This window comes from Rhinopithecus roxellana, chromosome 4 (genome assembly GCF_007565055.1).
Source record: "Rhinopithecus roxellana isolate Shanxi Qingling chromosome 4, ASM756505v1, whole genome shotgun sequence".
NCBI classification, from domain to species: domain Eukaryota; kingdom Metazoa; phylum Chordata; class Mammalia; order Primates; family Cercopithecidae; genus Rhinopithecus; species Rhinopithecus roxellana.
The window spans coordinates 65,386,473-65,400,958 of NC_044552.1; the positions used below are offsets into that span (position 1 = coordinate 65,386,473).

Sequence of the window (14,486 nt, forward strand, 5' to 3'; positions counted from 1 at the left end):
TGGTCAGAAAAGGGCAAAAAAGTCTCTAAAATCTGTTCTGGCCAACTCAAGCTGTCTATTCTAGAGATTCTAGAAAGAGATGTGCCTTATAGATTCATATGTAAATTTGTTCATTACAGAAATATTTATAATACAGAAAAATCTGAACCAGCATACACATACAACAGGCGGGGGATAGACAAAAAATGCATGATTCAATCATAAAAGAGATTTCCATGCAGTCTTTAGGAGTTTTGTTTTTAATGAAGGGCAATTATTTCTAATTTTAACAATGTTGGATCCATACATTAAACCTTGCTTTGTATCTTTTAGGAACAGTATGTCTTTTTCCTTCCATTCATCATTTCCCCAAAACCTAACATATGTGTTCCAATGGATACAATCCATTTCATTGTATGAATATACAATTATTTTTTAATACTTTCCTAGTTTGGCTATTTCAATTATCTATATTTGGCTACTGTAGATTTTATTACACTTAACAGCCTCAGGCATAAGTTTTTGTCTTAATTTCTGACTTTTTTTTTTCCTTCAACAATAATTCCTGTAAGTGGAACTTTTGGGTAAAGCATACAACTTCTTTTTTTTTAATAGCGTTTCCTTGGTAGAGCATGTAACTTTTTAAAGATGCTTGCTGTATATATGACCAAAATGCTTCAAGAAATATTCATATTTCTACTACCAAAGTATATGATTACTACTACAGAGTTTTAATTTTATTGATTTATAGAAATGGGGGTCTCATTATGTTGCCCAGGCTGGTCTTAAACTCCGGGGCTCAAGGGATGCTACCACCTCAACCTCCCAAATTGCTATGATTACAGGCATTAGCCACTAAAACTTTTATTCCTTTATGCTTTCCTTCATTTGCAATATTGACTGTAATCAGGAGGGAAAAAATATCCTTTTAAAAAATGAAAATATATGTCTCACTTTAAGCAGAGCAGAGAAATTGTTAACTCAGAAACCAATGATAATAAAAATGATACTCCTTCTGTAGCAACATAAAGAGCAGTTTTGGGGGGCAGAAGATGTGGTGAAATGCAAAGTTTAGTGTGGGTGGGTGCAAGATCCAGGCAGGGGTGGAGGATGGCCAGCTGCATAGACCTCTGTTCCAGTGCTTCCTCTTCATCCCTCTCCACCTCCCTCTGCAGACCTTGTTCTCAGAGGCTATTCCCAGACCCAGGTAGCCACAGCAGCAGGTGTTATGGCTGCAGTCCTCATGCTCCTTTGATTTAGAAGAAACTGTTGAGGATTAGTTTTTACTGAGTAGCTAATATGTTCCAAGCAGTATTCTCACTCATAATAATTACTGTTGAGTAATGCATGAAAAATTTTAAATTTAAAGCATTTCAATATTTTAATAGTAAAGGGAGCAAAAGGCCAAAATGTCCTTTCACTCACTTAACCTCCGATCTTCAGTTTAGCATGCACTTTTTTACACACTTTTTCAGGTGTTTACATCTATATGTGGAAATGTATAGTTTTGCTTTTGTTTTTCAATTGAATTATTAGTATAGTTCTGCAACATGCTTTTTGATCACTTAGTGTGTCTCCATTATCTAGGTTATGACAATAAATCAACTCTTTTTACCTGCTGCATTGAATTCCCTCTGAGGGATGAGCCATCATTCCTCTAAGCAGTCTCCTGTTGGGTGGCTGGTTCAGTTGGTTATCACTTTTATACTTTAAAAATAGTGCTGCAGTGTCATTCTTACAGAGGCTTCTCTCTGTACCCAAGCAAGTACTTTGCTGGACTAGACATCAGGAAGTGGAATTACTGGGCCAATTGTGCACATTCTAATTTCACACTTAATGATATTGAATGAGTAAATAAAGTTCCAATGGTTTTGTCCCATGCCTGAGATCACACAGCTTGTGAATCTTAGAGCCTTTACCTATTGCTTACCTTTTTTGTGTCCCTAACACTAACATAGTAGGCCTGGCCCATTGTGGGTGCTCAGTAAATATTTGTTGAATGACTTTATGAAGGAAGAAAGAAAAGATGAGTAAAGCCTGGTCTTATTTGCAGCTCTCTGATCTCTAGCCTTGAATTAAATGTGGTGGGTTCAGCCCCTGACTGACTCCAGAGCCCCCACCAGGCAGTCTGCCTGAATCCCACCACTGGGCCATGACTTGACCATGATGATGGCCAAGAGTTGAGGCTTTGAGGAGTCCATGGTGTTGGACACCCTCTGTGGTGGACCCCAGTGGATCCAAGGAGCCCAGTGAAGAGGGTCCTGCAAGAATCAGAGGGGGATAGTGGAGGGTTGGACATGGCAGGGGAAGTTTGGGTAAATGATAGGATTCTGAATATTTTCAAGCAGTAGAGTCAAGGATTTCTTGATTGGATAACATGTGCATTATACATAGACATGTTTACAGGTAATTTTCCATGTTGGAACTCAAAAGTAAAGACCCTGAAGGACGGACATTTTTGGCCCAGGTAAGATCTTCTGTCACCGTAATTGAGTTAGCCCTGGGGAAGTGGACCTTTCCCTGTGGAATCCTATAGCTTCCTCTGGGCCAAAGTGTCTGCTCCACACCTTCTGGTGTCTCCTGATATGCAGCACGGATGAAAATGGCAAGTTCCCTGGCCTTTCTTCTGCTCAACTTTCATGTCTACCTCCTCTTGGTCCAGCTGCTCACTCCTTGCTCAGGTAGGGAATGATTCCATGATTGTTTCTGAAGCAGCCAAGTATATATTAATGTCCTCACAGAACTTTTGACTCCTTCCCAAACCTGAAAGTCCATCCCAACTGGAAGGATCACATGTCACTAAGAGACAAAGAGTGTTTCTGTTAGCATTGGGTTCCCCTCTAGGTTCTCTGTATCTCTTCTTCCCTGTCTGAGAAGCATACTTCCTCTCATGATCCCAACTCCAACACCCTCTGATGGAGCCTACTCCTTGTGACGACAGCTCAGTTTGCTGTGCTTGGACCCCATGGGCCCATCCTGGTGAAGACTCTGATCTGCACTGTCACCTGTTCCTGACAGTGAGTGCAGAGACCATGGAGCTGAGGTGGATAAGTTCCAGCCTAAGGAGGGTGATGAACATGTATGTAGATTGCAAGGAAGTGGAAGACAGGCAGAGTGCAGAGTATCGAGGTAGAACTTCGATTCTTCAGGATGGCATCACTGCAGGGAATGCTGCTCTCCGAATATACAATGTTACAGCCTCTGATAATGGAAAGTACTTGTGTTATTTCCAAGATGGTGACTTCTATGAAAAAGCCCTGGTGGAGCTGAAGGTTGCAGGTGAGCCTCCAGGTTTTGTTCTGAGAACATTTCTCTGTAGGATCTAGAGCAGATGCAGAGTTCCTCTTCCAAAAGCACTGCAGACACTCCTGGCTGCTCACTAGCAATTGTCTGCACTGCCTTCCAGCTTAGCTTCTCTGAGGCCCTTAAGAAAGACACAGGGTTTCCTTTAGGAAGAATCCCTGCTATACCTTACATGCTCAAGTAAACAACTCCCTCCCACTGGCGACCAGAGATATAAGGGAAGTGAAGGGTGAGGGATAGGAAGCATAAGAAACCATCTCTTCAGTGACTGGTACACAGTCATTTTGGTTTAGTTGTGTAACAGACAGCTTCTGTTGTGTCTCCAAGCGCACACTACCATGGACCCTGGAAGGTGAAAGAGTGATTGTATCTGCTGCCAATATTTTCCAGTCAGTGGCTCCCAGAGACATTTTTGTAGTAGAATGAGGCATGTTTCTTACTTGTTGCAGTGAGGAAGAACACACATCATGGGGAGCTGTGGCAGTATCTCAGTAAGAAGGTGTTAGAGCAGACTTAGTATACAATTTGGGCTTGTGTTAGGGGATTTCAGGGAGGGTTTATAGACTTAGCCCTCTGCTCTGGATGAGATACTGTCAGGAAGGTGTGGGGAGATGAATTCTGTGAGTGGAACCTTAATCAAGCTTATCCAGGAGGAAGGAGACTAGGGCGAGACTAAAACTGTAACTGATGAAGAGGCAGCAATTCCTAAATGCCGATGGGGGATGTTCGGTTATTGTTGTGGTTTGTACAATGTTCATGTTTTTCTCTGCACTCACACATGGTGTGGGGTGGTCTTGTTTTTCCCATGATCTCTCATAGTGACAAAGTACTATTTTCTGTGTTCTGTGAAATTGCTCATGTTCAACAGGAGGATACCAAGACCTGGTGTCAGGTTCCAAATGTCTGGGATGTCTTTTTTCTTTCTCAGTGCAATCCCTTGCCTCATGGCTTCTGGTTGGGTTTGGTTTAAGAGGAGCTATAGCAGACAACTGGTAGAAGGAAGAGAAATGGGAGAGGTCTGGTGCTTATTCCCTGGCTTCCTTCCTGCAAGTTACCCTCAGGCTGGCTGCATTGCCTTGCAGAAGATCATAGCTCAACTCAGGAATGTCTTCAATCCATAAATCTCTTCTTTTATGTCTCCAAAACAGCTCCCTCTCCTCCTCCCTCTGGTAATTGGGGTGGGTGGGAATAGCCCCACTGTTACTGACCCTCGGATACTGCACTAGCCCATTTAGTTTTCTCCTCATCATGACCACATTTGCGTAAATAGCTCCTGAATGAAATCTTCCTTGAATTATCAAATGTGAGTCTGCTATTGATTCCCATTGAGACCCTCCCTGATACAGGAGCTCTCAAGAATTTAGGCCAATTTATCCTTCCACAGCATTGGGTTCTGATATTCACATTGAAGTGAAGGGTTATGAGGATGGAGGAATCCATCTGGGGTGCAGGTCCACTGGCCGGTACCCACAACCCCCAATACAGTGGAGCAACACCAAGGGAGAGAACATCCCGGCTGTGGAAGCACCTATGGTTGCAGATGGAGTGGGTCTGTAGCAATAGCAGCATCCGTGATCATGAGAGGCAGCTCTGGGGAGGGTGTGTCCTGCATCATCAGAAATTTCCTCCTGGGCCTGGAAAAGACAGCCAGCATTTCCATCGAAGGTCAGTACCTGCTTGGCCTCAGCTTTACTGAGTTGAGCTGTGACAGGTGATGAAGGGTTATGTGTGAGTTTCTACTGTGTGAGTCTATGCGGTCAACATGGGTGTCTTCACCACACGTAAGCTTCAAAGCGGGGACCTGGAGGTTCCTCCCTGCTCCAGGGAAGCTTTCCCCACTCTACAAAGCTGTTCATGCCACAAACATTCACTGAACATTTCCTGTCCGACAGAAAGTGTGACAGGCAACGTGAATTGGAGAAAAACGGTAAGAGAAGCTCCTTATGTAAAGTCAAATGACAAAATGGGAAAACATATATATATTTACAAACTCATAGAAAAAGAGCTAATCTCCTTGAAACAGAAGATTTTGAAAACTGAGTAAAAAATTTTAACAAAGATCATGAATTGTTAATTCACAGGAAAGGAAATAACCCACAAAAGGTTGCTCATTCTCACTCATTAGGGAAACATATAGGAAATCATTTTTCACTTATGATATTGGCAAAAATCAAAACCACACTGCCTTGCTTGATAGCACATGGCTATGGCAGGAATGTAGGAAGGCAGTGACTCTCAGTCATTTGCTCATGTCACTTGGATTTTTGGTGTGCGTTAGCACAACCTCTATTAGGGCATCTATCCAAACTACATATTTGTTTATCAAAAATTCCAGTTCTGGGAGTTTATCTGATAGATTAGCTTGCATTTGTATGAGATGATCCATATAAAATGTTTCTAGAGTGTTCATTTGTTTTGTTTTTGAGAGGGAGTCTCACTCACTCTGTTGCCTAGGCTGGAGTACAGTGGTGCAGTCTCAGCTCACTGCAACCTCCTTCTCCTGGGTTCAAGAGATCCTCCTGCCTCAGCCTCCCCAGTAACTGGGATTACAAGCATGCACCACCACACCTGGCTGATTTCATATTTTTACTAGAGATGTGGTTTCACCATGTTGGCCAGACTAGTTTCAAACTCCAGACCCCAATTCATCTGCCTGTCTCAGCCTCCCAACGTGCTGGGATTACAAGTGTGAGTCACCATGCCCAGCCTGTAAAAAGTTTCTTATAGCATTGATTATGATTGTACAAGGTTAGAAGCTACACAGAAGCTCACCGATGATGAACTTCCATAAAGGAAATACTGCCCAGTTGTGAAAGAAAAAAGAGATAATTCTTTCTATACTAATATGGAAAGATCTCCAAAACACAATTTATCCAGAAACAGCAAGATGCAGTGATGTGTATAGAATGTCATTTTTAGTTTAAACAAGAGGAAAAATAAGAATATATTTTAATTAACTTTTTTTAGTTCTCGGTTGTGTTATTTAATTTACATTTTTAAAATTTAACAAGCAATCTTGTAACACTCACTGTACATCAGGCACTTTATTTATTTATTTAGTGACAGAGTCTCACTCTGTCAACCAGGCTGGAGTGCAGTGGCACAATCTTGGCTCACTGCAAGCTCCACTTCCCAGGTTGAAACAATTCTCCAGCCTCAGCCTGCCAAGTAGCTGGGATTACAGGCACACGCCACTACACTCAGCTAATTTTCGTACTTTTAGTAAACATGGGTTTTCACCATGTTGGCCAGGCTGGTCTCGAACTCCTGACCTCAAGTGATCTACTCACCTTGGCCTCCCAAAGTGCTGGGATTACAGGCATGAGCCACTGCACCCAGTCCATCAGTCACTTTATAAGTATCAATTTAATTCTTCTAACCTCAGGAGATGGGTATTATCATTACCCTCATTTTATAGATTAGGCCACTACAAACAGAGAGGTTATGTATGTAGTCCAACATCACATTGCTGGTAACAAGGGCGAGCCAGCATTTAAACCCAGGCCCTCTGACTCCACAGTTTATGTCCCTAAGCATCATATTAAGTGGACTAAGGAGAAGTTAATAGAGGGAGGGAGGGAGTACTGGGTAGATGGGAGAGTTGCATGACTTCATGTATTTGTAGTTTTTGAACCATGTAAATGTGTTACCTATTGAAAAAATATTTAGAAAAAAAGGAGTGTGATTCTGCTCAAGTTAATTTCCATATGAGAGGCAGACATCTCAAGATAAGTAATAGTAGTAGCTTGTAGTGAGGGTTTACCAAAGTCTTCTCTATAGTCCTCTGAGACTTTAGGGAGAGAATCCTTATTTAACCTCATGAGATAGATTCACTGCCCCTGACCTGGGCTAAACAGCTAAAGCTTGGGGTGCTGCAAGCTGGGGAGGCTGAGTGCACCAGTACCCACGACCCACAGTTCTCCCCTTCACAGACCCCTTCTTCAGGATCGCCAAGCCCTGGATCACAGCCCTGGCAGGGACCCTGCCTATCTCGCTGCTGCTTCTCACAGGAGCCAGTTACTTCTTGCAGCAAGAGCGGAAGGAAAAAACTGCTCTGTCCAGGGAGACAGAAAGAGAGCGAGAGATGAAAGAAATGGGATATGCCACAAAAAGCAGGAAATAAGCCTAAGAGGTATCCAAAGCGAACAGAGAATCTAAGCCCCAGGCTTGCATGCCCAGCCTGAAAATTCCACCCCCATCCCCACCCTGACACTGCATCATGTTTAAGGTTTATTTTCCCGAAACCCCCCTCACCCATAACTGGTCCTTTTTTTTTTTTTTTTTTTTTCTTTTTTTGTTTGTTTTCCAGAGAAGCTCCAGGAAGAACTCAGTAATTTCCCATTCCCCAGGAGACCCAAGCATGTCTTCCTATCCCCGCTTTGAGGGCCTTGATAACTCTTCCTTCTCTGTTCATTCCATTTTAGAGAGGAGTAAAATCCAGCACATGGCTCGTGAGTGGCTCTGACATTTTCTCTGAATTTGAATCTATGACTCTCTCTCCTTGGATATTTTCCAGCCCACAAGTCTTTGTCCAGGTTTGAAAAGTGGTCCTGGATGTCTTTACTCAGGAAAAGAAAACAACTGTGGCTCTTTGGAGAAACCACCCAGAAGGAGTCTCTCTCTCTCTCTCTCTCTTCTATCTCTCTCTCTCTGAAAAAAAAAAAAAAAAAAAAAAAAAAAGTCTTCAATCTCTTTGTACAGGGGGGCTACAGACTTTTATGCCCTAAAAAGCCCTGAGGAATATCCAGGGGTGCACTTCAAAAGGAAGAGGGAAGAGAAGGATGAGGTGCATTTTCTATGGCAGGAAACTTACTTGCTGTTTTCCATAATCTAGAGGATGTTGAAAGGAAAACAAGAATGGAAGATTTAAGAGATAAGAAAATTAGAAAAGAGAGAGGGAGAAAAGTGTGTCTAATAACGTGGAATAACTACAGTGGCTCAGTTGGTACAGATTTATTATAACTGCTTTCAAAAATTAGTCCCTGAAGTTGTTCATTAAATTTCCCAAATTCTTCTTAGAGCAAGGTAGTAGGAAATGATACAGATTGAGAAGGATGGATCTTGTACTCCTAGACATACACATATAGACATGGTGACACCTATGCCCAGGCACAGGAGTATAGACAGATTCAAAATCGATTGGCAGGACTCCATTGGGAAGGAACTCTCACAGTGACTACCTTGCCACTAGCATTCAACCAGTGTTCCCAGACTGGATATTACGAAGAAGAGGTGAAGAGAGAATTGAGCATGCAGAGTGAGACCGTAGGGAAGGGTGAAATAGTCAAAAAGAAATACTAAATGGATGCAAAAGGAAGCAGAAAGGGCCAACACAGAAAAGACAGAGTTCAGGTGACATCTCTACCTTTCTGTTATTGTAGGAGGAGAGATGTCTTCAGCCTATCATGGTGAGTGAGCCTGATGCTCTCTGAGTTTGCTGGGTTACAGGCCATGAATATTTCAACCTTTTCTCTGCTGTGACCCATTAACGTTCTCAGTTGGATTAATCAGATCTAACCCGAAGACTCTATTTTGTGTGTTGAGGGGGTGACTTCTGCTTTTCTGGAGCCTCTGAGAGACTGCTGACCCCGCACATGCCCAGGCAAAGCCTGGCCATGCAGCCTGCACCCCTCATGACACAGGGAGCCAAGCCTGACATTGTTTAGAAGGTGCCACCTCTTATCCATCAGAGCTGTAGAGGAGGGAAGCTGAACCCTGGAAGAGACTCTGAAGAAAAAGCAGAGAAAACGTGTAGTGAAAGGAGAATGGAGTGTGGAAAAGAACAAAAATACTGACCTTTTTCTTATCTGTGTCTCCCTCCTTTCAGAATGGAAAATGGCCCTTTTCAAGCCTGGTGAGTAAATCACTGTATGTTCCCTGGACCAAACAACCTGAGGGACCATATACCTTTTTCCTCCTCCAACTCTTGTGATTTGGGGGAGAAAAGTTGCCTTGACTTCCTTCATGGATAGGAAGACTCATAAAGGGTGGAGCTGAGGGGAAGGAGACACACACTGAGTGATACTGCAGGGAGAGTAAGGATGGAAATGCCAAGGAGAGGAGGCGATGCCTGCCCAAAGAACTTTGTCCTTCCCAGGCTTCCCATGTCTCCTACTGACTGTGTCTCCTCAAAGGTTTTAATGCTTCTGAGTTTTGGATTCCACATTTTTAAATGATGTTTGCAAACTGTGTTTTGTGGAAGTTGATGTGAAGACTGAAGCAATAATAAATATGCATTGGTCAAAAACCTAGTAAGAAAGAGATGATGAGTTCAAATAGCGTGGTTGAAGAAGGTTTGCGGAAAGGAGGGTTAAGGGAAAGCAACGAGGAAAAGTTCAGTGCCCCCATGGTTCCCAACAGTGGGGAGCGGTATCCACCCCTAGCCTGCGAGGGCTAGGAAAGGGAGGCAGTTACTGGAACCCAGAGAAAGAGGTAGCTCAAAGACAGGGCTTCCTGAGAAGAATCATCAGGCCTTGTTAGAACAGCACCAGCTGCTGCTGGCAGGGAGGAAGCAGGAAAATAAACAGTGTGTGTCTCCTTTCTTTCTCCTTCCAATCTCCTATCAGGGCCTCCCTTTGGCCAAACCCAATGGCAAACCAAAGGACAAGGGAGCCCAGTGGCACTGTTCTTAAAGGACAGATTCCTGGGGCCCAGAAGAGGGTGGAGAAAGCTGAAAGGTGGAGAGTGAATCTGGGGCATATAAGTCCCCACATATAGCCCGGCACAGAGACAGCCTTGCAGCTATTAGAACATCAGGAGCTTCCTTCATGCCCTGCTGTGGGCTGAGTAAATAACATGATTGCCTTATACAGCGCTAGAGATTCGTATGTTTATCCCCATTTTTCAGGTGAAGAAATGCTTCAGATGAGGCTCCACCTTGTTAAATAAATTGGATGTGTGGAAAAATAGACTGCAGAAAAGGGGAACACATTTAACTCATGAGTGGTCGAGTGAAGATTGAAAATCAACCTCTGAGGGCCGGGCGTGGTAGCTCAAGCCTATAATCCCAGCACTTTGCAAGGTCAGGAGATCGAGACCATCCTGGCTAACATGGTGAAACCCCATCTGTACTAAAAATACAAAAAAATAAAAAGCCGGGCATGGTGGTGGGCACCTGTAGTACCAGCTACTTGGGAGGCTGAGGCAGGAGAATGGCGTGAACCCAGGAGGCGGAGCTTGCAGTGAGCTGAGATTGCACCACTGCACTCCAACTTGGGCAACAGAGCAAGACTCTGTCTCAAAAAAAAAAAAAAGAAAGAAAAGAAAATTAACCTTTGAGTATAAAGCATCAGTGGGCAGAATCAATGTGGGGAGGGAAACAACAAAAATGTAGAAAAAGGATCCTTGTTGCTTCTTGAGGCCACATCAGGGTATTAGGTTAGCCAGATACTGACCTTACTTTCATTTCCCCTCTGGTTACAAGACCCCTGGGGCTTTCACCAATGACACTGATGAGAGAATCACATTCAGGGCAGACTAGGGACGCCAGGTTCTGGAAGGACCTCCTCAGCATGGCCCAGGCCTTGCATGCTCAGGCTCTGAAATCCAGGAAAAATGACTGACCCCATGGACACCTCCTCAAACTCTCTGCAGTGTATTTGATTCTGTATCCAGACATGGCAAACGCCAGACACCTCCTCAAACTCTCTGCAGTGTATGTGATTCTGTATCCAGACATGGCAAACGCCATCGTTCTTGTTTCTGAGGACCAGAGGAGTGTGCAGCCTGCTGAGGAGCCCCATGACCTACCAGACGACCCTGAGAGATTTGAATGGCGTTACTGTGTGCTTGGTGTGAAAACTTCACATCAGGGAGTCATTACTGGGAGGTGGAAGTGGGGGACAGAAAAGAGTGGCATATTGGGGTGTGTAGTAAGAACATGGAGAGGAAAAAGTTTGGGTCAAAATGACACCAGAGAATGGATACTGGACCATGGGGCTGACTGACGAGAATAAATATCAGGCTCTCACTGAGCCCAGAACCAACCTGAAACTTCCTGAGCCCCTAGGAAAGTGGGGATCTTCCTGGATTATGAGACTGGAGAGATCTCATTCTACAATGCCACGGATGGATCTCATATCTACACCTTTCCGCACACCTCTTTCTCTGAGCCTCTGTATCCTGTATTCAGAATTTTGACCTTGGAGCCCACTGCCCTGACCATTTGCCCAACATCAAAAGAAGCAGAGAGTTCCCCCGATCCTGACCTAGTGCCTGATCATTCCCTAGAAACATCAGTGACTCCGGGCTTAGCTAATGAAAGTGGGGAGCGTCAGGCTGATGTAACATCTCTGCTTCTCCCTGCCCAGCCTGGAGCTGAGGGTCTCCCCCTCCACAACAACCAATCAGAACCATAAAGCTACAGGCACACCCTCAAGCACTTTACTGATATTCATTCGATTATTCCATAGGACCGTTGTTTGAGTTTGGTGCCACCTTATTGTCCCCTTTATACAAATAAGGAGACTGGGGTGTAGAAAAGTGTATTGACTTTACAAAGTAGACATGACTAGTGAACGACAGAGCTGGGATCTGAACAACAATAGCTAACATTAATGGAGAACTTAAAATGTTCTGAATGCTGTGTTATGGGCTTTGGTGAGTGTCAGTCCTTTAATCCTCACAACACCCCGTTGGGTAGTCTCATTTTGCAACTATGAAAGCTGAGACAGGGCAACATTAAGTAACTTACATAACTCATATGGTAATTTATGCAGTTGGGAGATGGTCAGCCTCAGTCCCTGGCTAATTGCCCATTCTTTTCCAGCCTGATTTTTCCCCCATGGGAAGAACCCCCATGTAGCCCTGAGGTCCCCTTCCCAAGGCAGCTCCAGGATAGAGATCACTGTGGGTGGTTGTGGAATTGACACCCCTATTGACTCCTTCCCAGCTGATTGTCAGAGCTTTAGGCCCAGCACTCCTTGGAATGGCTCTGCAGAGTGTCTTTGTTGAGAGAATAACATCATAGTTCCCACATGGCCTGTGACTTGGAAAGAGACTAGAGGCCACACTCAATGGGGCACAGATGTGTGCCCACCCAACAAATGTGATAAGTGATCATGCAGCCAGAGCAAGGCTTCCTACAGTCAAGATTTCTAGGCAGAGCAAATACCCTAAATATCCTCTGTGATAAAGGTAATTTGGATGAAGGAAGCTAGAAGAATTACAGGGATGATTTTAATCCCACTATGGACTCAGTCTCCTGGAAAAGGATCTGTTCACTCCTGATCATTGGTGGATGTTAAACCCATATTTCTTTCAACTGATGCCTACTAGGGAAAACTGCTCCTCATTATTATCACTATCACTGCTCACCACTCTATCCCCTCTACTTGGCAAGTGCTTGTTAAGCTCTAGTTGTTCAATAAATGTGTTAATAATGCTGACTCCTCAACTTGGCTTTTTCTAGACTGTGGTGTCTACTCAGTACAGTAGAGTATTCTGCTCACCCACTGTACTCACCACAGTCTCAGTTTACCTCACTGCAGCATTTTCACAAAACCCTTATCGGATGCATCCTCTATTGCTGCCATCTGAATTACTAGAAATTCATAGACCTAAAGCAACACAAATGTATTATCTCACTGTTCTGTAGGTGAGAAGTCCCACAGGGATCTCTCCAGGCTAGAATCAAGGTGTCTACAGGTTGGATTCCTTTCTGGAGTCTCTAAGGAAGAATCTGTTTCCTTGCTTATTCAGATTGTTGGCAGAATCAGTTCCTTTCATTTATAGGACTGAGGTACCTGTTGTTTCCTGGTTTATAGCTAAGGGCTGTACCCACTTCTAGAGGCTGCCACACTCTGCCCCCTAGCTCCCTTCCTCCATCTTCAAAGTAGCAACACCACATTGAGGCTTGTCTCCTGGTTCTTTTTCTCCATTATATTGCTCTGATTCTTTTAACTTCTCCTTTTTTTCCTTCATTTTATTTATTTATTTATTTTTGATAGGGATTCATTCTGTCACTCAGGATGAAGTGCAGTGGCGTGATCTCGGCTCACCACAAACTGTCCCCTGGGCTCAAGCAATCCACCTACCTCAGCTTCCCGAGTAACTGGGACCACAGCCCACATCACCATGCCTGGGTATTTTTTTTGTAGAGACAGGGTCTTGCCATGTTGCCTTGGCTAGTCTCAAACTCCTGAGCTCAAGCAATCTGTCCACCTCGGTCTCCCAAAGTGCTGGGATTATAGGCGTGAGCCACCGTGCTCAGTATGCCTTTTACTTTTAAAGACTCCTGTGATTTGACTGAGTCCACCCAGATAGTTTAGAATAATCTCTCTATTTTAAGGTCCATAATTTGAATTCTGTGTAAGATCCATTTTGCCATGTTATACATGCTATTTGTAAGTTTCTTAGTGGATATAGCTCAAAGGGGAGGGTGGGGGAGCACTATTCAGCTCACCACAATGATTTGGGAAGTGATCCCAGGAAACAAAAGCAGAAATAAATTGAGAAATGAGAGAAAGCCAATTACATGAGAAATGGGATAAAGGGTTCACTCATGAGTCAGTTACCATGTGGATAACTTGGCTCAATCCCTTTTAGGACTCTCTAAGAAACCACATGAAATGTGTGATACAGCTCAGAATCTTCCTAAGGACTATGGGACCTGGGACTTTATCTCCACTTCCCATCCTCCTTTGCTTGAATTGGTTGAAGGTTGGCCTGGGAGTGTTAATTCTAATGCACTTTAAGATTGAGCTATGTAACTGCAGAAAAGCAGCTATCACGGGTGTGGTAATGCTCACAGGCAAAGGAGAAGGGAGATACTCACTGGAGGTGGGAAGTTTGTCATCCTTCCAGGAAACTGTGCCTCAGCTATCGGCAAGCTGTGATAGGCCAAGAGAATATGGGACGGGGCATCAACAGCGCCTGTTCTAAGGGCTCTGCCTCTGAGAATATAGTGAATGCCTTTCAAGGTCTCTCTGCCCTCCCTGCACCACATTTTTTTAGCATTAGTGACCTCTTGTCTTCCAATACATGTCCATATCACATGGCCCTGCAGCTTCACCACATGGACTGGGTCTGGGATGGACACCTGACCCAAGCTAGGCCAGAGGACCAAGTAACATGTGGCCAGTTACTCCTGTAGCAGATGGGCATGGGAACTGTGGGAAGAAATGTTCCATTCATGGTGTGGACTAAAGGATGGTGGATTGCAGAGAAGACCAAAGTAGATGAGTAGAGAGAAGGCTCCAAATGGA

The 14,486-nt window shown here is 44.0% G+C and overlaps 1 protein-coding gene across 1 annotated transcript; it reads left to right on the plus strand.

The window, feature by feature from the left end:
• The first annotated feature begins 469 nt into the window (after nt 1-469).
• Nucleotides 470-12,668, plus strand: LOC104663382 (butyrophilin subfamily 3 member A3). Its single transcript, XM_030928483.1, is given in 14 exon segments — nt 470-3,258; nt 4,667-4,834; nt 4,837-4,947; nt 7,215-7,388; nt 7,391-7,414; nt 7,707-7,733; nt 8,664-8,690; nt 9,110-9,136; nt 10,936-11,070; nt 11,073-11,174; nt 11,177-11,281; nt 11,284-11,603; nt 11,605-11,637; nt 11,639-12,668. Coding segments are annotated over 14 exon segments (1,650 nt in total). The 5' UTR covers nt 470-2,894; the 3' UTR covers nt 11,672-12,668.
• Nucleotides 12,669-14,486: the final 1,818 nt, after the last annotated feature.